Here is a 24,563-nt window from a genome sequence, read left to right as displayed (position 1 = left end):
CATGCTTTGTTTGCAAGATCACTCAAGGCAAAAGAGCTCAGAGAGCTTTGCGCTATATCTCACCTTAAAGGTACGGCGGGTCTGCTTCTCGCTCGGCTAAACAGGATCTGAACGTCTGCGGTTATCCGTTCTGTCTGCTCTGAGATATATAAAGTAAATCTGAGATTATCAAAGGGAGACAGACAGACAAAGAGCAACACACTGCATTGCCTCTGGAGTTCCATGTGAGTAAATGTACTGTATTTACTGTGCAGGATCATTCGGACGAAGGTGCAGCAACCGTTTCACCCCTCACCAGATGGGACATCTCTTTCCACCCCAGGACACACTATAGGTAAGATCACATCATTAACTCCAGGGGCCATCTTTGGACCCTTGTGGACAAGGTCATCCCTCCAAATCAAATTAAGGGCCAAAGCTTTTTGCTCAGAGCTGGATATTACCTGCAGCTGGACCAGTTTACAGAAGAAAAACCACAATCAAATGCCTTCCTGCTATGTCTAGTGGTTTAGTTCAAAAGTACAGATGCACGCTAAACTTTTATTGTCTTTTAATTCATTGCACCGCCCTGCATAATATCTAACGCTTGTTTCCAAATTGCGCTCGTTCCAAAAACAGTGTCTGTTTTTCTTGAGCATGTCACAGTTTCTCACAAAATATGATGTATTTGTAGCATTTTTGTTTTCGACAACCATTTGGAAGGTGAAGAAGTCTTGTTTTTCCCTAAACACCAGAAAAAACAGCCATAAAAACATGATTCCTGTCTTCCTCTGAGCCAGATTGCAACTATTCTGCTCAATTCTCAGCTGATGGTCACATGTATGAATGATTCTGAAGACATTATTATTTCATGCGTAATCTGAATTTATCTTTTTTTTTCCACTTCTGTCTAGATTGCAAATTAAATTATTCATTTTGAATACTTCTTTTGTTATTTTAATGAGTGCATTTATATAACTTGAAAAATCTTCATTCTTATTTTGTGAAAAAACTGAATAAGATGGAAAGTTTTGCTGACATTTTTGAACTCAGCATCATCAAATTATGTAATATTAGACCATTTTGCACATCGGCATAAGTACTTAAAAGCTGTGTTATAAATCATATCCGAATGTCAAAATTCTGACACAACAATGAAATCCAAAAACTAATTGAAACCGGGGAAAAAGAAAGTTTTAAGACATAATGACATAAAATAAAGAAGAAATCTTAAAGATTATGCACATTTTAGGTGACTAATCAAATTCAGGTAAATTAGTAACATCGACAATGTGACAGACTGTCAGATTTTCTTGCTTCCACTGAAGCTTAAGATGCTCTCAAATAATGCTGGAGATCATGATCATCAGCTTTTGTTCATGCCGTTTCTATCCTGCTATTATGCAAATATGACTTTGTTTATTCATCTAAATTGTTATTCTGATATTATAATTTATAATAATGTGCATTAAGGCAGAAAAATACAAAACACTAGTGGTGTCAGATTTTTAAACCTCAAAGTATCTCAAACAGCTCGAATGCAATTTGATATAAGTAATTCTAATGTGATAGGAAGAGTTTTGATCATTTACCCTCTCTTTTTCACTTTCATAGTCCCCAGTACAGCATCTCCTCCAGTCTCCAGTTCTTCCAATGACCCTGTGGGCTCCTATTCAATCAACGGCATTCTGGGAATCCCTCGCTCAAATGGAGAAAAGCGGAAAAGAGATGCTGGTAAGTCTGCGGTTTCTCTCTCATTCATGGTTATTTGGAGGACATGCAGAAAAATATTCCTGAAGCCATGCAAGGCTACAAACAATAGAAAATTTTTTTTTTTTTTTTTTTTACTTTTTATTATTATTATTATTATTATTATTATTATTATTAAATATTACCTTCATAATTATTTACATTTCTTTTTTAAATGAATTAATATTTGTACATTTTATTATTTATTTTTATTTATTTGTTCATGAGTGAGCATATGAGATGCATGTTTAATTAGAGAGAAGTTACTGGTACCTGATGATTTACACTGTCCAATGTGCTTTTGTATTGTGCATTCACAGTCAGTTTTCTGTTTAAATCTACTTTGTTAGTTTTCACATATAATATTTAGAGCAGATTGCCCTTGAATGTGTAATGATTGGGTGCAGTATTTATCAAGTGTGTGACTCAGAGGGAGGCAGAGGGGGTTTGATGTGCTGATGTGACCCCCACAGGAGCCCCCCGTTATTAATCTGCACTGCAGTGATTAAGAGAGCTTCAGTAATTACATGTCAAGATGATGTAGCCAACTAACAAACTCAGTCAAACAAGAGCGACAGTCTTAAGAGGACATTTAGCTCAAGGACCTCTCTCTCTTTCTACAGTGCTTTGACTATCAGTACGTCTGGTCAACTTTGCAGCTTATTCTGGCCAAAAATCGTACACCTGTTTTGTAGTATTAGATTCACATTCAAAGCAACTGACAGTTTTAGTTTTTTTTTAATATATATATATTGTTTTGGGAGAAATTGGATGCAAAAAGTATGCGAAAAATTGATCAAAAATATATTAAGATAAGAATACTTTTCTTACAAAAGGTTGCTATTTTAAATAAATGTTGATTATCTGAACTTTCTATTCATTAAGTATTCCCAAAAAAAATGTATCAGTTTCCATAAAAATATGAAGCAGCACAAATGTTGATAATAATCAGAAATATTTTTTAAACAGCAAATCAGAATATTAGAATGATTTCTGAAGGATCATGTGGCAGACTGGAGTAATGGTGCTGAAAATACAGCTTTGATCACAGAAATAACCTACATTGTACATTATATTCAAAGAGAAAACAATATTATTATTATTATTATTATTATTATTATTATTTCACAATATTACTGATTTTGTTGTATTTTTGACCAAATAAATGCAGCTTTGGTGAGCAAAAGAGACTCCAAACTGTTAAACAGGAGTGTATAATTAAAATATTTTGTATGTTAAGTCACAATTTAAATTATTATTAATTATTATTTAATATTTCTATTAATTTTATTAATAACAACTAATATTAATATATTATTTGACATTATATAAATGATTCAACATATATTAAAATATCCACATAACATTTGTTTACATATCTCAGACCAAATCTTTGTATTCTTTGTATTGTATTTTTTTTAGCAAATCCTGTGAATAGTTTTATCTCAAAAGTTGCAATACAGTACAACAGTGAGTGGGAAAGAACTCAGAGAAATAATAAAATGCACTTACATGATTTCCTGTCTGCTGACTTTGACGTCACAGCTCACCGTCTTTGCAAGCGAAGGGTTTTGTGCACTGCGTACGTGTTCTGTGTACGTTCATGTGGTGCCATTAGTCACCAGAGCTGTCATGATGTCATTTTCCTGTGACTCTAGAGAGAATATTTATGGCATGGATGACTCGTGGTAATAGGTGTTTAACTAAACAACAAAGCAAAGATAACAGCATGCATGTCCTGTGCCAGTCGTGCCATTGCCATTTTTTTTAAACATGTAACTGATACAATTCTGCATTCAGCACCACGTGATCCGCTGCACACAGAAAGAGTCGTTCTTGTGATTAGAGCATTACACTCGCAGTCGTTTGTGTTGCATTGGGGTTCATCGGTTTTCTTGCTGTCAGATGCTGCAAGGGCGCAGGGGTGACATCAGCGGCAGAAGGAATGATGGGAGACTTCAGATCTGCTTGTGTCTGTGTGTGCGTCTTTAAGATGATTGACTGTTTTGAGGGTTGTTCTCGGGCCCAAATGATCCTCTTGATGCGTGGCCATTTTCTTGATTTAAGCGATGGGGATGAAGAGGTGGAGGAGAGAGAGGAGAGTGGAGAGGAGGAAGGCAGTGTATGTTATGTATAACTTCACAAATGGTCATGTGATACACGCACACACACACACACACACACACACATGGACTGCAGACACCTGGAATCCAGATTAGGTGTACTTTATCTTTGCCAGACAAACCTGCAGCCACACACACACACACACACACACACACACACACACTGAGCTAACAATGCTTTTAACACAATGTCTTCCCTGCAGCAAACATCTAGTAAATATAGAATGCAAAATAATAATGCCCATAATGCTGCGTCTTTAAAGTCAACATGCATTGTTGTTGTCAACTACACTAAAACAAAATTTGTTGTAGGAAAAATGCATCACTTTATAGAGGTAAAGTGCACTTCAAACAAATGTTCAAGTGCATAATTACAAAGAAACAGCAAGTTGCAAATTGCAAATGCTTAACAAAAAAATATTTTGAAATTTATAATATGATGTTTTTACCTACTTTTCACATTATGAAAGTAAAATGTACAGTAAATTTACTTTAAAATTTGCTAGTAAATTTAATTAATTCATACAAGTAAATGAATCATCAAGTAGCTCATTGAATTAAACATGACATTAAAAAGACTAAAAAATAGTCAAACATACTCCAACAATTTTTTCATTTTTAATTTAAAAAAGTAATTTTTTACAGTGCATTTTACTTTTATAATGTCATGATTTCCCCATTATAGAAATAAAATGCACAGTAAAATATATAGTAACTTTCCCCTTTAGAAATTGCTTGTATACTACAAATAATATGTAAAAAAAAAAAAAAAAAAAAATACAAATAACTGAATTAAACATGAAACATGAAACCATGAAAAACTGAAATATTAAAATGTACTGCAAAAGTCTTTGTTTTTATTATTTTTATTATAACTAAATACAGCAAATTTACAAAGAATTTTCCCTCAGAAATTGCTGGTAAATTTCACAAATAATTACAAAGAAATGGCAAGTAACTTATCGAAATAAATGTGAAATTTGAAAGTAGAAAGGCTGGGCTAGTAAAACATACTCTATTAATCCTTGTTTTATTTACAGCCTAGTAAAATAATATTTACAGTGTGTTTTACTTCCATAATGAGATTATTTTTTCCTAGTTTTTTTTTTACATTAGAGAACTAAAATGTACTCTAAATTGTCAGGATTAACTCAAACTATTTTCATTCAGAAATTGCTAATTAATTTCACAATAATTACAAAGAAACAGCAAGTAGCACAATGAATTAAATGCAAAATTTTGAAGCAGAAAGCTGAAATTGTAAAACATACTCCCATAATCTTTGTCTAAATGAAAAATCATTTTTCAGTGCATTTTATTTCCATAATGTGATGCATTTTCCCAAGTTAAACAGGAAAACAGATGCATAAACATGCAATAAGAAAGTCAATTTTGATTTCACTGGTTGCTTTAAACAGTTTTTTAAACCACCACACAAACAAGATGCACAATAAAAACAGCCATTTTCTGAGAAAGCCACAGCGAGTTTTTAAACGCTGCACTATCAGATGCAATGTAACAGATCTTAGTGGTATAAGGACAGTGTTTCTTTGGGTCCTGCTTGTGGCAGCACGCCAAGAGAGGCCAAGAACTCACGCAGCTCTTACAGTAGGTTTGGAGTCAGCAGCGGCCTCAGACGCAGGGCCCATTACGAGCCGAGCAGAGAGATAATGCGCTGTGACACGCGTTATGTACACGGCGGAGCTGAGAGAGCAGGCCGCGGGGACACAGGTGTCACACCAGCCATTAATCTGACAGCGCTACTGTATTACTGCAAATTAAAAGTAGCACGATACAGAGAGAGAGAGAAAGAGAGAGAGAGAGACAGCGCTGGTATCCGCACGGACCCTGGCTGTCTGAGCTGCGATGCTGCAAGTGACATTTAAGAGAATTTGCAATTCCGCCGAGAAAAGCTATTACGGCACAAATTAACATCTAACATCCACACATCCCAGCACCCCCCTTTACAGCTGTCTCATAAGAGCAGACCATTAAAAAGATGAGAGCAGTTTTACGCCGGCCAACCCAAGACACCACGGAGAAGAGAACGAGCTGGTGCTGTGCAGCTTTAGCTCAGATTGTGAATGTGTGTTTTTATATTCCTTACCATTAAATTGATTGTTTGTATTTATGCTGGAAAAATGCATGTTCAATTTTAGTTGTAAAATTCCACTTTGCAATGATTTTTGTCTTAACATTATAGCTAGGATGTTAGTGTTTAGGCCAAAGAATCCTCTAAATAAGATTTTAACAAATAAGCATAAGAACCAAAAAACACAAAACAGGATGTTCTTCAAATAGATCGCTTATAATTTATCTGCATACAAAAACCGTACTAAATAGTATGCAAGATTAGAATTGACATGCTTTAACTATAAAATTTAACATGACCAGAAGATCCCTGGATGCTATAATAATTCCAGTGAATTTTCAACGGCATGTCCATATACATGCTTTTAAAGTTAATTTTGTAAACAACAAACAAAGTTTTCAAATTACAGACAAAATTTGATATGGCACTCATATGATGTGGCACTATATCAACAACTAAACAATTACTGTTGCTACTAGAAAATTATAAAACATTAATACAAGCTTTTAAAATTCAACTTCATTGTAGTAAATAACTATAAAAACACTGACATTTTAATTTAAATTATGATTATGATGGTAAACTTGACCATGGACACATGCACTGCAGTTTTCCACAATTTTCTCAGTAATATTGTTTAAATCCACTTTTTTTATTTTTCTACATGAGATTTTTTTTATATATATCTTGACTGAATATGTTTGAGGCAAGGTGACAACTAGAAAAGCACAAATGCAAATGTTTATTATAACAGGAGGGTTACAATTCTGATACTATCCATCCTAAATAGCATGTAACATTAAGATTATAGTACATTAAAAACAGCATGTCAAAACATGCACGGATGGTTTGCATTAGTACATGCTTTTTTAAGGCTAGTTTGCCAACAGTAAACCACTAGAAGAAGAAAGGTTTGCTCTTTTTTTAGGTTTTTGGGTGAAAGTGAGAACAAAACTTAAATAATTAAGGTAATTAATTTCTCTAGACGCTAGATGCAAATGCAAATGAAAACGTCTTTATATCTCTGTACAGTTTTACTACACGCTCAAATTATGGAAAGTACATACATTAAGTCTGTAGTGCAAGTATTTAAATTGGTACGAGCTCTAATTTACTTTTATACACAAACAGGGGCTGTTTTAATTTGCCATTTGGAAAGTCATGTAAAATCTGGGCCCTGAAGCAAAGCCATAAGAGAAGTTTCTCTCTCTCTCTTTCCCATGGGGTCAGGCCCTGTGGGTGTGAATCCTGCGGTGTTATGGAGTTGCTTATCTGCTCTCAGAGAGAGCGCTCCCTCGTTACCTCAGTCTTAATACTGACTCACGTCAAAAGGAATCCGCTCCACTCAGTCGCAGATCAATACCACAGCAGCAGGGCAGCACACATCGCAACTGTGCACCAGCGCCTCAAAGCCGGTGCCATTGAGGCTCCAGGTGAAAGCCATTACATAAGCACTAATGGGCAGTGTTGGGGAGACGTACTTTTAAAAATAATGCATTATAATATTGCATTAGTCTCTAAAAAAGTAATTGTCATGAAATGGAAAAACAAAGTGACTGATATTGTCTTGTAAATTAAAAAGTAATAAGTTGCTAGTTACTTACAAAAGTAATCTGATTATGTAACTTGAGTTACTTTAAATGCATTTCCCCAAACACTAATCTCATTCTATGACTGAAGAAATTTGGCAAATGTCCTGATCAGCTGCGTACTTTACTTTGGCAACCTAACAGACGGAAGAAGCAGTGCAAAAGTGAAGAGAGTAAAACACAAATGTTGATACACAAATGAAAATTCTGTCATTTTGCATGGTGTTGCAAATCCATATAAGATTAAACGAAAACATATTGCCAAAATGGAGCTACATTAAAGCATCTTAAAAGCAGTTTATATGACGTGCACACTATATTCAAAGTCTTCTGAAGTCATATGAAGTCTCATTCGCACTTTTGCATATGCAAACATGAATATATGAGGACGCAAATTTGATTCGAGATTCAGTCTGATTCTTCTCACAAAGCATTTTTAAAATTAATACAGAAGACTTCATTTTCAGAATAACAGGTACAAAAGATCCAACTGGAACAGTATCCTTTTAAAAGATACACATTTGTGCCTTGTTTACCCCGTAGGGTGCATTTTAGTACATTAAAAGTGCATATTTGTAACTAAAGTGCACATATATTTATAAATGGTACATAGTACTTTTTTAAAAGGGTAACCCCCCAGTGAAAGCTTTTGAACTTTTTTTCTGAGAGTGTTGCAATATAATGAATAATAACCATATCTATGTCTAATATTCCCTGTAATATTGTTTCAATTTTTTAGTTAAAACAGATTTTGCAGTAATATAATGATGTTGGTTCCTGGTCACAGTAGGAGTCACATGTGGATTCAGTAGTCGATTTTCTCTAAGCAGCTGAAGCGTTACGCTCATCGTTCCTGCCAAAACACCACAGCGATCCAGAGCAGTAATGGGCGCACATGTGCGTGTTGCTCATCCAGTGAGTGGGAAGCTGTTGTCACTGGTGTGAATGACAAATGCAGCTGTATTGATCAGGTTTGTGGCCCAGGCTCCCTAATGGCACCTAATTAATGACTTCATTTGCCCCTGCGCCCGATACAGCAAATACCCACTCCACCTCAAGGACCCCCATGGGAGCTGTCCAAACAGAGTGCCTGCTCGGAAACATCCAGCTTTAACAGGCTAAAGAGGGAAAAACACAAAAGTCAAGCATCACTATTACTATTGCTCAGAGACTTGAGGATGCTTTTTCAGTGAGCAACTACAGTACCTAGAAATCGCATAGCACCATGCTAAAAAAATGCAGGACATTTTATCAACTATCTTGGACACAGAGAGAACACTGGAAACAAAATGCAATACTATGGAAACTAAAAAGAGCATCCTAGCAACAGTATACCAACACCCTAACAACCACCGAGCTCACCCAATCCATCATATAGCAATGCATTGCCCACTAAATACACAGCACCTTAACACCCACCCAGAATACCCTAGAAATGGCATAACAATGCCCTAGCAACAGCATAGCAACACCACAACAACCATCTAGCCCACCCAATCAATCGCACAGCTGTGCATTGCCCACTAAATACCCCAGAAATAATTTAAAACAGGTTAACGATCACCTGGAAAACCATTGAAACAACATAACAATGCCCTAGCTACTATTTACAACACCCTAGCAAAACCTTAACAACCACATAGCTCACCCAATCAATCATATAGCAATGCACTGCCCACTAAATACCCCACAAAAATCACTTAAAAACAGGTTAACAACCACCTGGAAAACCATTGAAAGAACATAATGCCCTAGCTACTATTTAAAACACTCTAGCAAGACCCTAACAACCACATAGCTCACCCAGTCAATCAAATGCACTGCCCACTAAATACCCTAGTAATCCCAAAGCAACAGCTTAACATCCACCCACATAGAATACCCTAAAAATGCTGTAGTGACTATTCAGAACACCCTAGCAACAGCATAGCAACACCCAAACAACTGCCTAGCTCACACAATCACACAGCTGTTCATTGCCCACTAAATACCCCAGAAATCACATAGAAACAGGTCAACAACCACACAGAACACCATAAAAACAACATAATAATACTCTAACTGCAATTTAGAACACCCTAGCAACACCCTAACAACTCCCTAGCTCACCTAATTAATCATATAGTAATGCATTGCACACTAAATACCCCAGAAGTCACATAGAAACAGGTTCAAAACCACCCAGAACACTCTAGAAATGGTGTAACAATGCCCTAGCAACTATTCAGAGCACACTAGCAATAGTATGGCAACACCCCAACAGCCGCCTATCCTATCCAATTAACTGTATAGCAATGTATTGTCCATTAAATAACCTAGCAATCTCATTGCCGGCCGTAGCCATTATTTAGAACACCCTAGCAACACCCTAATAACTGCCTAGTTCACTCAATCAATCGTATAGGAATGCATTGCCCACTAAATACTCAGAAAGCACACTGAAACATGTTAACAAAGACCCATAGCATCATAGAAACAGCATAACAACTCCCTAGCAACACCCTAACAACTGCCTAACTCACCAAATCAATCATAGCAATGCTTTGCACAATAAATACCTTATAAATTACATTGAAACAGGTTAAAAACCACCCAGAACACCCTTGAAATGACAACAATGCCATAGTATCTATTTAAGACATCCTAGTAACAGCATAGCAACACCCCAACAACCACCTAGCCCATCCAATCAATCGTATAGCAATGTATCGTCCACTAAATACCCTAGCAATTTCATTGAAACAGGTTAACAACCACCTAGATCGCTATAGAAACAACATAATGCCCTAGACATTATTTAGAACACCCTAGCAACTGCCTAATTCACCCATTAAAACATATATCAATGCATTTCCACTAAATACCCTAATAATGACACACTGAAACATCCTAGAAACAGCATAACAACTCCCTAGCAACTATTCAAACACCCTAGCAACACCCAAACAACTGCCTAACTCACCCAATCCACCCAGGCAATGAACTGCCCACCAAATACCCCATAAATCAAGAACACCGAGAACACCTTAGAAATGGCATACACAATGCCCTAGCAACTATTTAGAACACCCTAGCAACACCCTAACAACTGCCTAGCTCACGCAATCAAACGTGTAGCATTCTGTACTACATATCCCAGCAATCCCAAAGAAACAGGTTAACAACTCCCCAGAACACCCTAGAAATAGCACAACAACTCCCAAGAAACTATTTAGATCATCCTAGCAATACCCTAACAACCACCTAGCTCACACAATCAATTGTATAGCAATGCATTTCCCACTAAATACTCCAGAAACAAGTTAACAACCACCCAGAACACCCTAGAAAGGATGTAATTCCCTGGCAACTATTCAAAACACCTCAGTAACCTTAGCAACCACACAAAACATTCAAACACCATTGTGGCAGTTTTGTAAGTTTCAGAAAATGTAAAAATCTACTTGTAGAGATATACAGAGAGAGAGAGAGAGCAGTGTCCAGTGTGTGTGTGTGTGTGTGTGTGTGTGTGAAAGAGCGCGCTGTGCAGAAAGAAAAGGTCACCGTGACAAGCGCAGTGGTAATAACCAGCTGAAATGGTGCCATCAGACAGACATGATTGATCAATTGAATTCAGCGGCAGTGAAAAATGTGCGATCAAGAAGAGTATTATAGACACGATGAGCTGGGACAGGATACTCATCAAGACTTCATTCCAGCCTGAGCCTCTATCACTCCATCCATCCATCCCTCTCTCTTTCTCTTTCGTTCCCTTTGGGTTTATCCCCTCATCCCTCTTATCACTGATTCTTGAGTACTGGAACAAAATGGCCTATAAAACAAAATAAAAGTTTATATAGCAAGGAATTTTCTTAAATGCTAAGTGATATTCATTTATTTGGATGCAACCTTTTGCTTTTTCTTTAGGAAAAAACATCTCATTGGACTGCATTAAAGAAATTAAAGTTTTAATTAAAGAAATAATAAGAATTAATAAGAAATAATAAGAATTTATTAATAAATTTGTAGCATTTTATTTTATAAAAAACAGATAATAGTTCTGACAAATATATATATATATAGATATATAGATAGAAACATTTCTGATTATGCTTTGTTTTCAATTATCAGCATTATTTGATGAATTAAAAGAACAGCATTTATTTGAAATTATTTTTTATAACATTATAAACATCTTTACTGTCACTTTTGACTATTTTAAATTAAATTTTATTTTCCCAAAACAATTGAAAAATATTGTTTATTTTTTCAAATAAAGCAATGTAGTTTTTCTGATGTTGTTGACTACTAATAGGACCGAATTCAAATGAGAGAAAACATTAAAAATACTAAACTAATTATTTATTTTTTTTCTAATAGTTGACAATATTTGTACACAAACAACAGAATAGAAATGTGTATTAAAAATATTAAATATAAATATAACAACATTCTGCTTCATGTCTGAAGCACAAGAGTTTATCTTTTTCTCATGTCATCCCTCTCGGGTCAATCAATAGAGGCAGAGCATGTCATACATCACAGTGCCTGTGGGCCGCACAGAGAACATAATATGCTGCGAATGTAGAGTGACAGATTTGTAAGGGAGACGCGACTTTCCAGAGAAGGCGGGATGTGAAGATATTTAAAGGAGCTCTAAAGCATTTTGGCAGGGTGAAAAGGAAAAGAAAGAGAGAGAGAGGGAAAGGTGTGAGGGAGTCTTTTACTCTGCACAAGGGTAATCAGGTCAGAGGAAAACCAAGAGAATGTGCTGTTTGTGGAACGTTGTTTAACCAGTAAAGAGATTGAACAATAACAGCATAGGTTTTCTTCAGGTGTGTGTTTGTCAGGTTCAGAGTAAAGAGGTTTTGGAGAATCAAATCAGTGTTGCACACGCCTGGAGAAAACAAGAGAGATGAGCATGCAATGCACTGTGCACATGTAAACACTTGCCCCATTGACATGCATTATAAGTGCATTAGTACAAACATGATATTTCTTTGGTTTTAGCAGCTGAGGGACATTTTATTAGCACTTTTATTTGTTTTTAATGCACTTAAGCCAAAAAAATGGGGGCCTCCTGCTCTACATATGAGGAGAACTCAATCATAAACGTGACCTTCTCTCAAAATCCTCACTACAGCCTGTTGTTATTGAATGTTGGAGTCTAGAAGGATACTTTCTGTGTCTGTAGATGGTTCTGAGGGTTCAGCGCAGAGCAGTGATTCTCAGGGCAGCGTGGAGAGCCTGAGGAAACATCTGCGAGCCGATGCCTTCACCCAGCAGCAGTTAGAGGCCCTGGACCGAGTGTTCGAGAGGCCGGCATTCCCAGACGTCTTTCCCACTTCTGAACACATCAAACCGGAGCAGGTGAGTGATGAACTGGGAAATATAGTGATATTTAGACTTATTTATCCTTACAAAAATAGCAGCAGCAGTACAAAGATGGTATCAGATACAAATACCATGGTATACACTACAGGTAAAAAGTCTGAAATCATTACAATTAAAAAAATAAAATAAGTATCTTCTGCTCACTAAGGTTATATTTATTTGATCAAAAATATTGAAATAATATTACAGTTTTCTATTTGAATATATTTTAAAATGTAATTTATTTCTGTGATCAAAGCTGAATTTTCAGCATCATTACTTCAGTCTTCAGTGTCACATGATGCTTCAGAAATAATTGTAATATGTTGATTTGCTGCTCAATTTTTAATAATGGTTCTTATTATTCATTTTTGAAACAGCTTTTTTGCTTAATATTTTTACAGAAATCATGAAACTTTTTTTTTAGAATTCTTAGAAAGTTTTTAAAAAAATGGCATTTATTTAAAATGTATATATTTTGTAACATTATAAATGTCTTTACTGGCACTTTTGATTAATTTATTGCATGCATGCTGAATAAAATCTTAATTTCAAAATATCATGCATCCCAAATTGTTTAATGGTATCACAGATTCCACAAAATAATAATAATAATAATAATAATACATGTTAAATGTCAAATAACAGAAAAATACCATGGTATTTCTTTTTGTCTAAGCAAATTACAATATTTAAGGTATGCTTCTAGTCCTGTTTCTGTTTTTCCTTTTATGTATCTGTGTGTATAAATATATACATGTTGTTTATTAGTAAGTGCTGGTGTTGCAGTGATGCATTGAGGATCAAAGAGCAGAACTCCCTCCACTTATTGATTTTCTGATGGAAATAAAAATACATTCTCAGGAAAAAGAACACGAGATGAGCTACCACCCAGACAACACAGACAACACGGGCACATGAGAAATGATGTCATTTCCTGTACGGCTCCTTCATAGCGGTTTACAAAATCCAAATGTGGCCAAACACTCACAAAGGAACAGTGTTAGCAATTAATAACACTTGCACACACAAACAAACAGCAGCATATGAAACCCTTTATGTACAATTTCGTATTAAAAGTGCAGGATTTATTATAATGGATAACCTTTATTTACTTTCATTAGACTACTAAACAACAAGTGACGATTAATTTCTCTCCCCGAAAGAGCGAGTCGGAGCCATAAAGCAAAGGGAACGGCCTAATTGAGTTCATTTTAATTTGGGTGCGATCGGGAGACATTACTCCAGCGATTAATCAGGCCGACAGCACTCACCTCCAGAAGAAGGCCTAATTTGCAGCTAATTACAAAACTGATTTTCACTGCAAGATCAATACCGAAATGAATTGGAAATGACTCGCAATCACAAAGGCCGTCAAAGAGGGTATTAAAAAGGAGGGAAAAAAGACGAAGGAAACACCGAAAGCCTTTGAAGGAAAAAATGGGCGAACTGAACGCTCTAGAAAAATCAGTTTTAATTTAAAGCAATATTAATCAGACTATTTTCTCCTTTCATAGACCACCTTTCTTTTTTTCCCCTCCTTCGCTATCCCTAAACCAGACCACCGTTCTATTTTTGTCTCTCTCTATGTTGGGCTATTAGTTAATGGCCCTGTTCCAAATCTAGTGAGCTGACTAGCTGTCTACTGCCTACTTAGATAGCTGTCTACTAAGGAATCTTATGGGTGATTTTAGTTCTTTTTTTTTTTTTTTAATAAGTCTGTATATTTTTATTAGTATATACATTTTATTTTAATAGTAATTATTTTTGTTATTTTAGTTATATATTAGTTAGTTAAATAAAAATGAAAAATGTTACTTCAGGAAGTAGCTGAAATAAAATAAGTTTTTTGTTTTTATTGTTGTTTTTTTTCAGTTCACATTGATTTAATGCAACTTTTTTATTTTATTTTATTTTAGGCTTTAATTTAATTTCATTTAATTTTAGGCTTTAAGTTTAGTTAACTTTAATATCCCTGGTGCACATAACACAATTCAGTGTTTTTTTTTTTTTGTTTGTTTGTTTTTTTTTTTTTTTTTTGTACTAAATAAATTGTTTATGTGTAAGCTCAGTGAGATAAAATATATGAAGCTAAACACATCTCACCTCATTAGCATTTATTTATTTTTAGATTTACATATTTTATATTATATATTTTATAGATTTTCACTGCGCTTGTCACAGTTCATTGCCTTGGTATTGCCATTCTTCAAATCTTGCCTTTTGGAGCAGCTTTTAATTTCCAGAGCATGCCTATGATTCCTAAAACACTTCCTACATAGGCAGCTGACTAGGTTTTGGAGCAGAGCCATTGGTTTGGTTGTGTTTAGGGGCATTAAAAAGCCATTCTGAGATGCTGAATGTGATAGGCTCTCCTCCCACACTTCTGCCAGCCATGTGCTCATCCTATTCACTCTTCCCTCCATCTGCATGAGAAAAGCCCTGTTCTGCTCCACAGCCTCCACCGAAAAGAGCGAAACATCAGGCAGGGCCGCCGCAAACAGTTGTAGCCCACAATTAGAGTTTATCTGTGATAGAGACAGACATGGCTGGGGTCAGGGGCCTCCCTGTGACACACACACACACACACACACATTTACTTTGGACAGACATTCTCAACATGCAGACGCCGGAAGTCTCATCTCATTAAATAACAAAAGAGTTAAAAAAAAAAAAAAAAATACCCCCCATCTGCTGACACGGTCTGAGGAGCATGTCTGTAATGGAAGGGGGTTGTGAAAATCATAAATCTTATCAATGTCATTTCCGAAGCGGGGGCCTATAAGTGATTCAGCAAAGGCTCAAACAACACTTCAGAAATTATTTTATTTATAGAATGAGTTGAACTAATCAAGCCCTCAATTTAAATTCATAATAAAATGTCATCATCTTTATTTTCTAGAGTAAAAAATTTAATTTTGCCCATTGGGAAACACAACTGGCTCAAAAGATGGCTTATAAAAAATGTTTTATAAGATGAAAAGGATGCAAACAAATATTTCAGGGTGTTGTGAAGGGCTGACAGGAAAACTACTGTAAACTTAAACTAATAAATAAAAGTGTAAATTAAAATATAAATATTTGAATTTAAAATATAAGCTAAATAAAATTAGAAATTGTGCCTTGGCAAATGATTGAAATAAGTTGGAGAACTAAAATCACTACCTGGAAATAAAATAAAATAAAATAAAATAAAATAAAATAAAATAAAATAAAATAAAATAAAATAAAATAAAATAAAATAAAATAAAACAAAAATAAAATAAAATAAAATAAAAAAAATATAAAAAGCACAACAAAATTACAAAAAAATTACAGTAAATTTAAATTAAATGAAAACCAAAAAATAAACTTAAATGAAAAGTGAAAATATATCATTTTTTTAATTGTTTGTAATTCATAATTATATGTCTATAATAATAATAATAATAATAATAAAATATATGTTTAAAACAATAATAATATAATAATAAAGAATACATTTTAAATTATTTTTATATGGTTGCTAGGTCAATTTATGTTGTTTATTGTAAATGTAAATGTTGATTTCTGGCCCAAATAAAAATAGACCAACTTTAAGTCTCTGATATTCTTGTTTGTACATAAGGTTTGAGTCTCTCTCTCAATGTAAATCAGTGGGATTTTAACATTTGTGGTTATGGAACAAACAAACTTAAAGTATGACAAAATAGTTATAGCAATAACATATGTGAATAAATAAACAACTAAAAAAAAAAGGCAAGACAAAAGAACATTGTGAGAGGAACAAGCATAACATAAACTGAGTGAGTTTTTAGTTTGATTTGAAGAGGAACTGACATCTGTAATATAATAAAGGCTGGTACTACAACTATACTGATGCTTGATGTTCCTCTGGTCTGCAGGCAAGCGAATACAGCCTTCCCGCATTAAACGCAGGCCTGGATGAAGTCAAACCCAGTTTATCCTCCGGCACGACCTCTGACCTGGGCGCCAGCGTGTCACAGAGCTACCCTGTAGGTAAGATCACATGATCTGTCCCATTCATAACCATCTCTGCCCTCAAATAATAATGCATTGAAAATGCTTTTGAAGTAAAACTGGATGCAAAGGCACTCATCTTTTATCCACATGCATGAATTAGATCTGCAGCTTCAAAACTCATGTGTAGTGATACTGGTCTTATAACAAAGGTAATGAAACCAGATTTAGACTAATGAGCTGTTGCACAGAGGACGTTTGTTCCTTAACTGCTCTATCACAGTGCTGAGCTTCAAAATGATATAAAATATTAACATTTACATAAACAAATTCATCATTTGCTCATGGCAGACAGGGAACGTGGGGTATTTGTTTCTCTGTCTCTCTCTCTCGCTCACTCGCCCGCTCTTGTTAATAATAAATGATGGGACGGTTAATTAAAACGTAGTGTGCTTGTTGTGCCAGTTATTAATGTGAAATGTGTGAAGTTTACTGACAGTTTTACGATCATCTTCAGGTCAAAGATAAATATACACCGCTTTTATTAAAATTCACATAATTATGCAAAACCCATTACAGCCATTGCTGTGTGTGTGTGTTTGGCTGGTGACAGAAAGCCAAGAGAGAGAGAGAGAGAAAGAGAGAGAGAATGTGGGTTTGTGGTTGGACTGATTATCTGTTTCATGGTAGTTTCACATCACAACAGATTTGTGTTGTTTATATTAACTGAGTATGAATATAATAATCAGGTTAATTTGTCATCATTTACTCACCTACATGAGCCTCACATTCAACCCAAATGATTGTCTTTCTTCTCTGAAACACAAAAGGAGATCTTATGAAGAATATAAAAATGAATGGGAATTAAAAATAGTCCATATGACATATACTGCACTAATTTTTTGCATTTGCATTTAGAATAAGCTGAAGATGAGTACAGAAATCATTTTTGGCTGCACTAGTACTAAATATGAATGTATTCCAGTTTAAACATGCATGATAAACTTACCAAAAAGAAATTCTGAAGCAAAACAAAAATATTTAAATGATTTCCAATGTTTAGATCCGGTGTTCAGATGAATGGTTTCCTTGAAGGAAAAGAAACACAGATTACACTCATCCATAAAATGTTTTCCAACCCCAATTAAAATGCCCACAGTTATTGATCTTGTTGATTTTATGCAAGGGAATTTGCATAATCTATTAAAAATGAATGATTCATGAAGCAGCCGGTGCCAGAGGAGATGAGGGTTCTTGGTGAACTGTGAATACCTCACAGATACACATCTTTTATTTTCCTGGCTTGTCCTATTAAAAATTCTTACTACCTAAAAAATAAATAAATAAATAAATAAATATTAAAAATATAAAAAATATATATATTTTTTCAAATTTATTCTTTGATATAAAATATAATTTTATATGCATCTGCCTTCAAGAAATTATATGTAAAATATTAAAAAAAATATATAATATTCCATAAAAAAGTATTATATATTTACAGGTAAAATTTAATAATTTAAATCACATTTATAAACAGCTTTAACACTAGATCTGGTTTGCTGCTGAACTTTGTCCCATATGGAAAATGCTGCTGGAAAATGCAATGAATTTGTCAACTTAAAAGAAGCAGTAGTTTCTCTCTCTCCTGACAAACTGGCTATCCGTGTCCGCACCTGAGGGCACCACGCTCCTAGTCACACAAATTAATGCTTATTCCATCTTCACAAAAAGCAAACTAACCTTTGAGCACACATTTGATAACAAACGACTTTCACCGTGCATCCAGGGAATTAGGGCAATTTGGCTCTCCAAACATCCTTTGCTTAGTTGTAATTAATTAGGGTGCCGTGTTTTTTGGCTGGTGATAAATTGCTGCATCCTGAATGTAGAAAATAGAGGTCAAACGTTTCCCGTAGCCTCGTTGTTGGAACATTAAGGTGTCCCTGTCATGGCAAATTTAATACAGTGAAATTGAAGCAAGTGTATGCACTCAACCCTTTCGACTTTTTCAGATAATACTAAGGTCATCCTGATTTTCAGCAAAAAGGTTTAGACAATTCAATAGGTGATGTGTGCTTCTTTTATGTTGACAGATTATTGATGCAAAGCTTTAGTCATGCAATTTCCTAGCAATGCTTAAATCAGAAACATACTCAAGTATTCAAACAAGTGTACTTGAATGAGAAACAAATGCAATGCATACTTAAAGTATGTTGAGTTATAATTTGATTCTCTGTAGGTTCTTTACATTTTTTAAAGGAATAGTCCACCCCAAAAATGACATTTTGACAAAGTTAAAAATTAGTTTTCATCAAAACAGATTTGGCAAAATGTAGCATTCCATCACTTGCTCACCAATGGATCTTCTGCAGTAAATGGGTGCCATCAGAATAAGAGTCCAAACATCTGATAAAAACATCACAATATTTCACAAGTAACCCACACCACTCCAGTCCATAAATTAACATCTTATGAAGCCAAATCCAACATTAAGCTGTTTGAACAAAACCATTGCTTTTGGCTAAAATATGAGTCCTTGAACCACAATATTGCTTTCTTCAGTGAAAAAGTAATCTAGTTTGAATCAGAAGAGAAATATGGACAGATCAAGCACAGTCAAAACAGGTCAAAACAGCTCTAATCTAATATGTTGGTGGATTTTGATGTAGGTGGACAACAAGAGATGGACTTTTTCACTAGAGGAAGTGTTATTATGGATTATAGGTTTGTATTTTGACCAAAAAAATTCTTAATTATGGATTTGTTTCTTACAAGCATGCAGCTTTTTGCTTCACAAGACATTAACTTGATGGTCTGCACTGATGTGGTTTACTTGTGGATTATTGTGATGTTTTTATCAGCTGTTTGGACACCTATTCTGACGGCACCCATTCACTGCAGAGGATCCACTGGTCAGCAAGTGATGGGATGCTTTTTAAATTAAAAAGTATGAAGTTTTTTCAGATTTTTGTCTTGTTCAAGTGCATTTTTAGCTGCGGTTTAGCTTTTGCACTGTGCTGCATGTTTTTTTTCTGGTCATTGGCAAGCCGTCCCGGTCCACACAGGATTACACTCGCTGAGCTTTGATGGACACTGTCCTGCTCATTAGAATTGAACCGGTGGCCAAGTTTCCCCCAGCGTCCCCAGTAAACCCTCCACATCTCCCCCAGCCCCCCTTTCCTGAACAAAAACATTAGTCTGTGAGGGGTGTCAGGCTTCAGCGCTCGGCTGGGTCGAGGCTTCACGTCGTTGGGTAGGACAGCCAAGCGTCAGCCCCAATTACTGCTCTGAATGTGGAGCTTCTTCTCACTAAGAAGAGATACTGACTGTTTAGCGGAGGCCGGTATGGGCTGGTCGGTATGACCCTGCTTACATCTGTTCTCTGTTCTGACCCATAAAAGACAAGAATAAATCCTTTGATACTCAGTGTTTCTGCAAATGTAGCTGCTGCATTTCTGTCACAGACCAAAAACAGATTCTGTTCTAATCATTATTTCAACAACAATACAACACCACTTAAAAATAAAGGTTCCAAAAGGAGTTTTTTAAATTTTTTAAATTTTATTTAATTTTATTTATTTATTTATTTTATTTATTTATTTATTTTTATTTTTTTTTTGCATTTTTGCCCTAGAAGAACCTTTTTGGTTCACCAAAGAACATTTCAGTGATCCATTTTTTTTTTTTTTCTTACAATTTAATAAGAACCTTTTCCCACTTTTGTCCAATGGAAAGGTTCTATGGATGTTCTTTATGCACCATAGATTCCAAAAAAGAACCTTTATTTGTAAGAGTGAAGTTCAAAATGAATTTGCAATCTATTTAGTATCAGCTGAATGATTTATTGTTTATGGACGGAACAGAAAGTGAATGTTGGTGTGATTTATGTGTGCAGGTCGGGATATGGCCAACACAACCTTACCTGGATATCCACCTCACGTCCCACCCACAGGTCAGGGCAGCTACCCAACATCCACACTGGCTGGAATGGTTCCTGGTGAGTACAAGGCAATTTAAGTGAAATTTAAAAATACAACATCACAATTGTCTAAGCACATTAAACTGGAGTACAATAAACTATTTTAACGTTAGAAAAATGCTGCATTTCACCCAAAAAAAAGAAAATTCTATTTCTTTTATCATTTATTCACCTCCCACTTATTCCAAATTTGCCAAAGTTTCTTTCTTCTGCTGAACACAAAGGAAGATATTCTGAAGAATGATGATAGCCATTGACTTCCATTGCATTTTTTTCTATACTGTGGAAGTCAATGGCTATTTTCAACTGTTTGGTAACCAGATATTTCATTTTTTGGTGAACTATCCCTTTAACATTTCTACATTGAAGAAAGCTTAAATAATAAAATATTAGATTGGCTTGCATTTATGAACTGACCAGACACTGATACCAGTCTGACTCAATAAAAGAAGTCCTGTCGTGTTTACAGCAGCCCGCAGACATTCATAGAAGCAGCATTTCACTGGTGTGTGAATGCAGGAAGCCTTTAACTATAGACCATCAAACCTCAATTGACTAAAGAATTAACTGGTCCAACAGATTTCCAGACGAAAGGCATTTTGTGATCACTGAGCTCAAACTAATTCGTAAAATGTGGTTCGATCTCGCATTATTTTTAGCCGCTGCAGGTAATAAGAGCAGCAGAAGTGGCTCTCTGCAGACGCGCTGCTTCACAAGAGATTTACTGACAGCCCTCAATGTGGCCGGCGCATATAAAAACACCTCTTTATTATCCTATAAAAGAGAAACAGCGTTGGACCAACATTGTTCAGCACGACGCTCTGACTTTCTTCCTGCACAAATTACACAATAGAGAAAGAAACTTTAGAGAAGAAAGCGAGACAGTAGTGCAGTCAGTCAGCAGGACACATTGACATTATGATCTATATTTTGACATTTTCTAAACAAGTTTGAGGTTTTATCAAAGTTTCTGCAAGTGTGATGTAAAATTGATGGTGCATTATTTTAACATGCATGCCTGTGTCTCATTCAGGGAGCGAATTTTCAGGGAATCCCTACAGCCATCCACAGTACACCACCTACAATGAAGCCTGGAGATTCAGCAACCCAGCAATACTGAGTGAGTGTCGCCAACCATCTGTCTCATACAGAAATGTACCATGGTAAACATAGCTTCTGTCAACAGGAACAGTATCTGTTATGAGAATGAATAAATAAATAAATACATGTAATTGTAATAATTAAATGAATACATAATTCAGAATGCAAATGAATAGACAAAATAAATAAATAAATAAATATAATTGTAAAAATAATTAAATGTAATGTTTAAATATTTATTACAAATAAATATATATATATATATACACTTTCAAAATAATATAATTAAAAAATAAATACATTTACTAATAAATGTTTATAATAAAACAAACAAACAAACAGTCTTTATCAATGATCATTATGTAATTAATATAAATACACTTAGGACCTTAGGATGTCAAATAAATTAATGCTAGATAATAATTCCTAGAAATTAATTAACAGTCCCATAAGATTTGCAGATCTTGTTGATTTTTAATTTTCAGAATGATAGAATCTGCTATAGTTTTTCTCATTTGTGACATTTTTCTATTATATTATGCATAGAATCTTTACCAATAATCATTACATAATTAATATAAATACAGGAACAATTATTTGTGAACATTTTAGTGCACAAGCTAAATGTCGTAAACATCCAAATATTAGCTTAAATGACATAAAATATATTTGTGTTTTCTTTGTGTTTTCAGCATGATAAAAAATAATGCAACTGTTAAAATATTCTCCCAGTCATTTACAATAATCGGTTCAACTTAAATGGCTTGTAATTCATCTTGGCTGAAGATTGTTATATGCAAAAATTGTCAAAATTCGTATTATTGTAATTGGTAAAATTTGCATTGATTATTGTGAAAGCAAAATCCTGGAAGGACTACCATACATGAAATCAATACTACGTGATGCTTAAAACAAATATGCATTTAATAAATTAATATGCAGTCATTGTCGGTGTGTATTGAAATGGTACATTCCTTTCTTATTAACTTTCAGGTTCCCCCTATTATTATAGTGCATCCCGAGGCTCCGCCCCCCCAACTGCTGCCACTGCCTATGACCGCCACTAGTTACCACGGAAACCAAATTAGGCGGCACACCCATGGACTCGGACTTCATATTCTGCCAGTGTGAGCGGTGCAGCTGATTGGACAGAGCGGTTTCATGCGGTCACGTGATGAAGAACAGACCAATCAGGAACAAAAACATCAAGATGACAATTCAGCCAGTCGCACGAGCCTCAACGGGCTTGACGAGGGAAAAACGATAAACGAACAATAAATGTAAATCTCAAAAACAGAGGGTAAATATGATTTTTAAAACGGAATTAACATCTGCTTTTTTAATACTTTTATATTTTGTCTTATCATTAACATTATTCATCGGTATTCATACTTAAAGTGGTTCTAGCATATGTATTTATTCATTTGTTTTGGATAGACACTGAAATGAATCATATCAACACTTTGACTTTTTTTATTATTATTATTTAAAAAAAATTGTTAATATGTAAAAGCATTTGCATTTCAGATTGTACTTTCAATGTCTATCCAAAAGGTACAAAAATGTCTAGTTAAACTTTATTTATGAATACCTACAATATGGATAAACGCATCTGAACAAGTAAAACCTTTCCAACGCATGGTTGTAGATTCTCTCTCGGCGTGTCTCTGGACAGCGCAAAAACGAGCATCAAAACTCAAAACTTGACGCTCCACTCATCAACACAGTAAACTATTACTCAATACAGTATGTACTCAAACTCAGCATGGAAATACAAAGCAAACAGGCCTTCTCCACCCTCTCAATGCCAGCAGAAGATCGCTAGCACACTTCTGTGAGAAACAATCAGATACCAACAAGAAAGAGAAGAAACCGGACAAGAAATAGAGACATTGTCAATCATGGTTCTACAGAGACCAGATTTGATATAAGTGGAAGATACATTTTTGTATGTTGTTTTTTATAATGACAAAAGTATCATGAAGGACTCTAAAGTATGCATGGATTATTTTCATTCATTATGCATTTTTATGTGTTTATCATAGATCAAATTATGTCAAATTCTCAGGGGGGAATTCACTAAGAATGAACTGCAATTATTGATAAGCATGATAGTTTTAGCACTTGATTTTGTGGAAAACACTGAAAACACTATTTCAGCCAGTTGCATAAACGTATCTCAAGTCTGTGTTACTTTTCGGATTCAAATTCAAATTCAAATTCAAAATTCAAAATTTTGAAATTCAATTTTTGAAATTCAAGTTTTTGAAATTCAAATTAAATCCAAGTTTAAAAAAGTTCTGACCAGACTTGCAGGGAAAAAAAAAAAATCAGTGACTAACTTTTAAGACTAGTCTAATCGGTTTATGCAACTGGTCACTGGTTTAGAGTTAGTCAGCAAATAAGACCCAGGTTTTTGTACTGAAATACGGATGCAGAAGCAGTTTAGTGAATTCACCCCTCAGTGTTATTGTTTGCACTATGGGTTGTGCTCTTTATGAGATGACTATGAATATCTTCAGTCTTCAGTGAATAAGCAGTGAACTTACTCTTCGGTCGGATTGGATGCTCAGTGTTTTGCTATAAATTTTTGAAGCATTTGAGAAAAACAAACATGTACTACTGATCAGACGAAG

The 24,563-nt window shown here is 34.9% G+C and overlaps 1 protein-coding gene across 2 annotated transcripts in view; it reads left to right on the top strand.

The window, feature by feature from the left end:
• pax2b (paired box 2b) overlaps positions 1–24,141 on the top strand; it is a 29,836-nt gene extending 5,695 nt beyond the window's left edge. Inside the window, exons 4-10 of one of the 2 annotated variants that reach the window (XM_051100750.1) lie at positions 255–334; positions 1,594–1,713; positions 12,706–12,881; positions 16,769–16,883; positions 20,743–20,844; positions 21,860–21,946; positions 22,940–24,141. In XM_051100750.1, the coding sequence (XP_050956707.1) occupies positions 255–334; positions 1,594–1,713; positions 12,706–12,881; positions 16,769–16,883; positions 20,743–20,844; positions 21,860–21,946; positions 22,940–23,058 (799 nt within the window). In that variant the 3' untranslated portion in view covers positions 23,059–24,141. Of the gene's footprint in view, positions 1–254; positions 335–1,593; positions 1,714–12,705; positions 12,882–16,768; positions 16,884–20,742; positions 20,845–21,859; positions 21,947–22,920 lie in introns of both variants that reach the window. The other variant, XM_051100749.1, reaches the window with a different exon arrangement.
• Positions 24,142–24,563: the final 422 nt, after the last annotated feature.

This window comes from Labeo rohita, unplaced genomic scaffold, assembly GCF_022985175.1.
Source record: "Labeo rohita strain BAU-BD-2019 unplaced genomic scaffold, IGBB_LRoh.1.0 scaffold_109, whole genome shotgun sequence".
Classification (NCBI taxonomy): domain Eukaryota; kingdom Metazoa; phylum Chordata; class Actinopteri; order Cypriniformes; family Cyprinidae; genus Labeo; species Labeo rohita.
The sequence above is the reverse complement of the archived record's forward strand: the minus strand, read 5'-3'. Positions and strand labels throughout refer to the sequence as shown.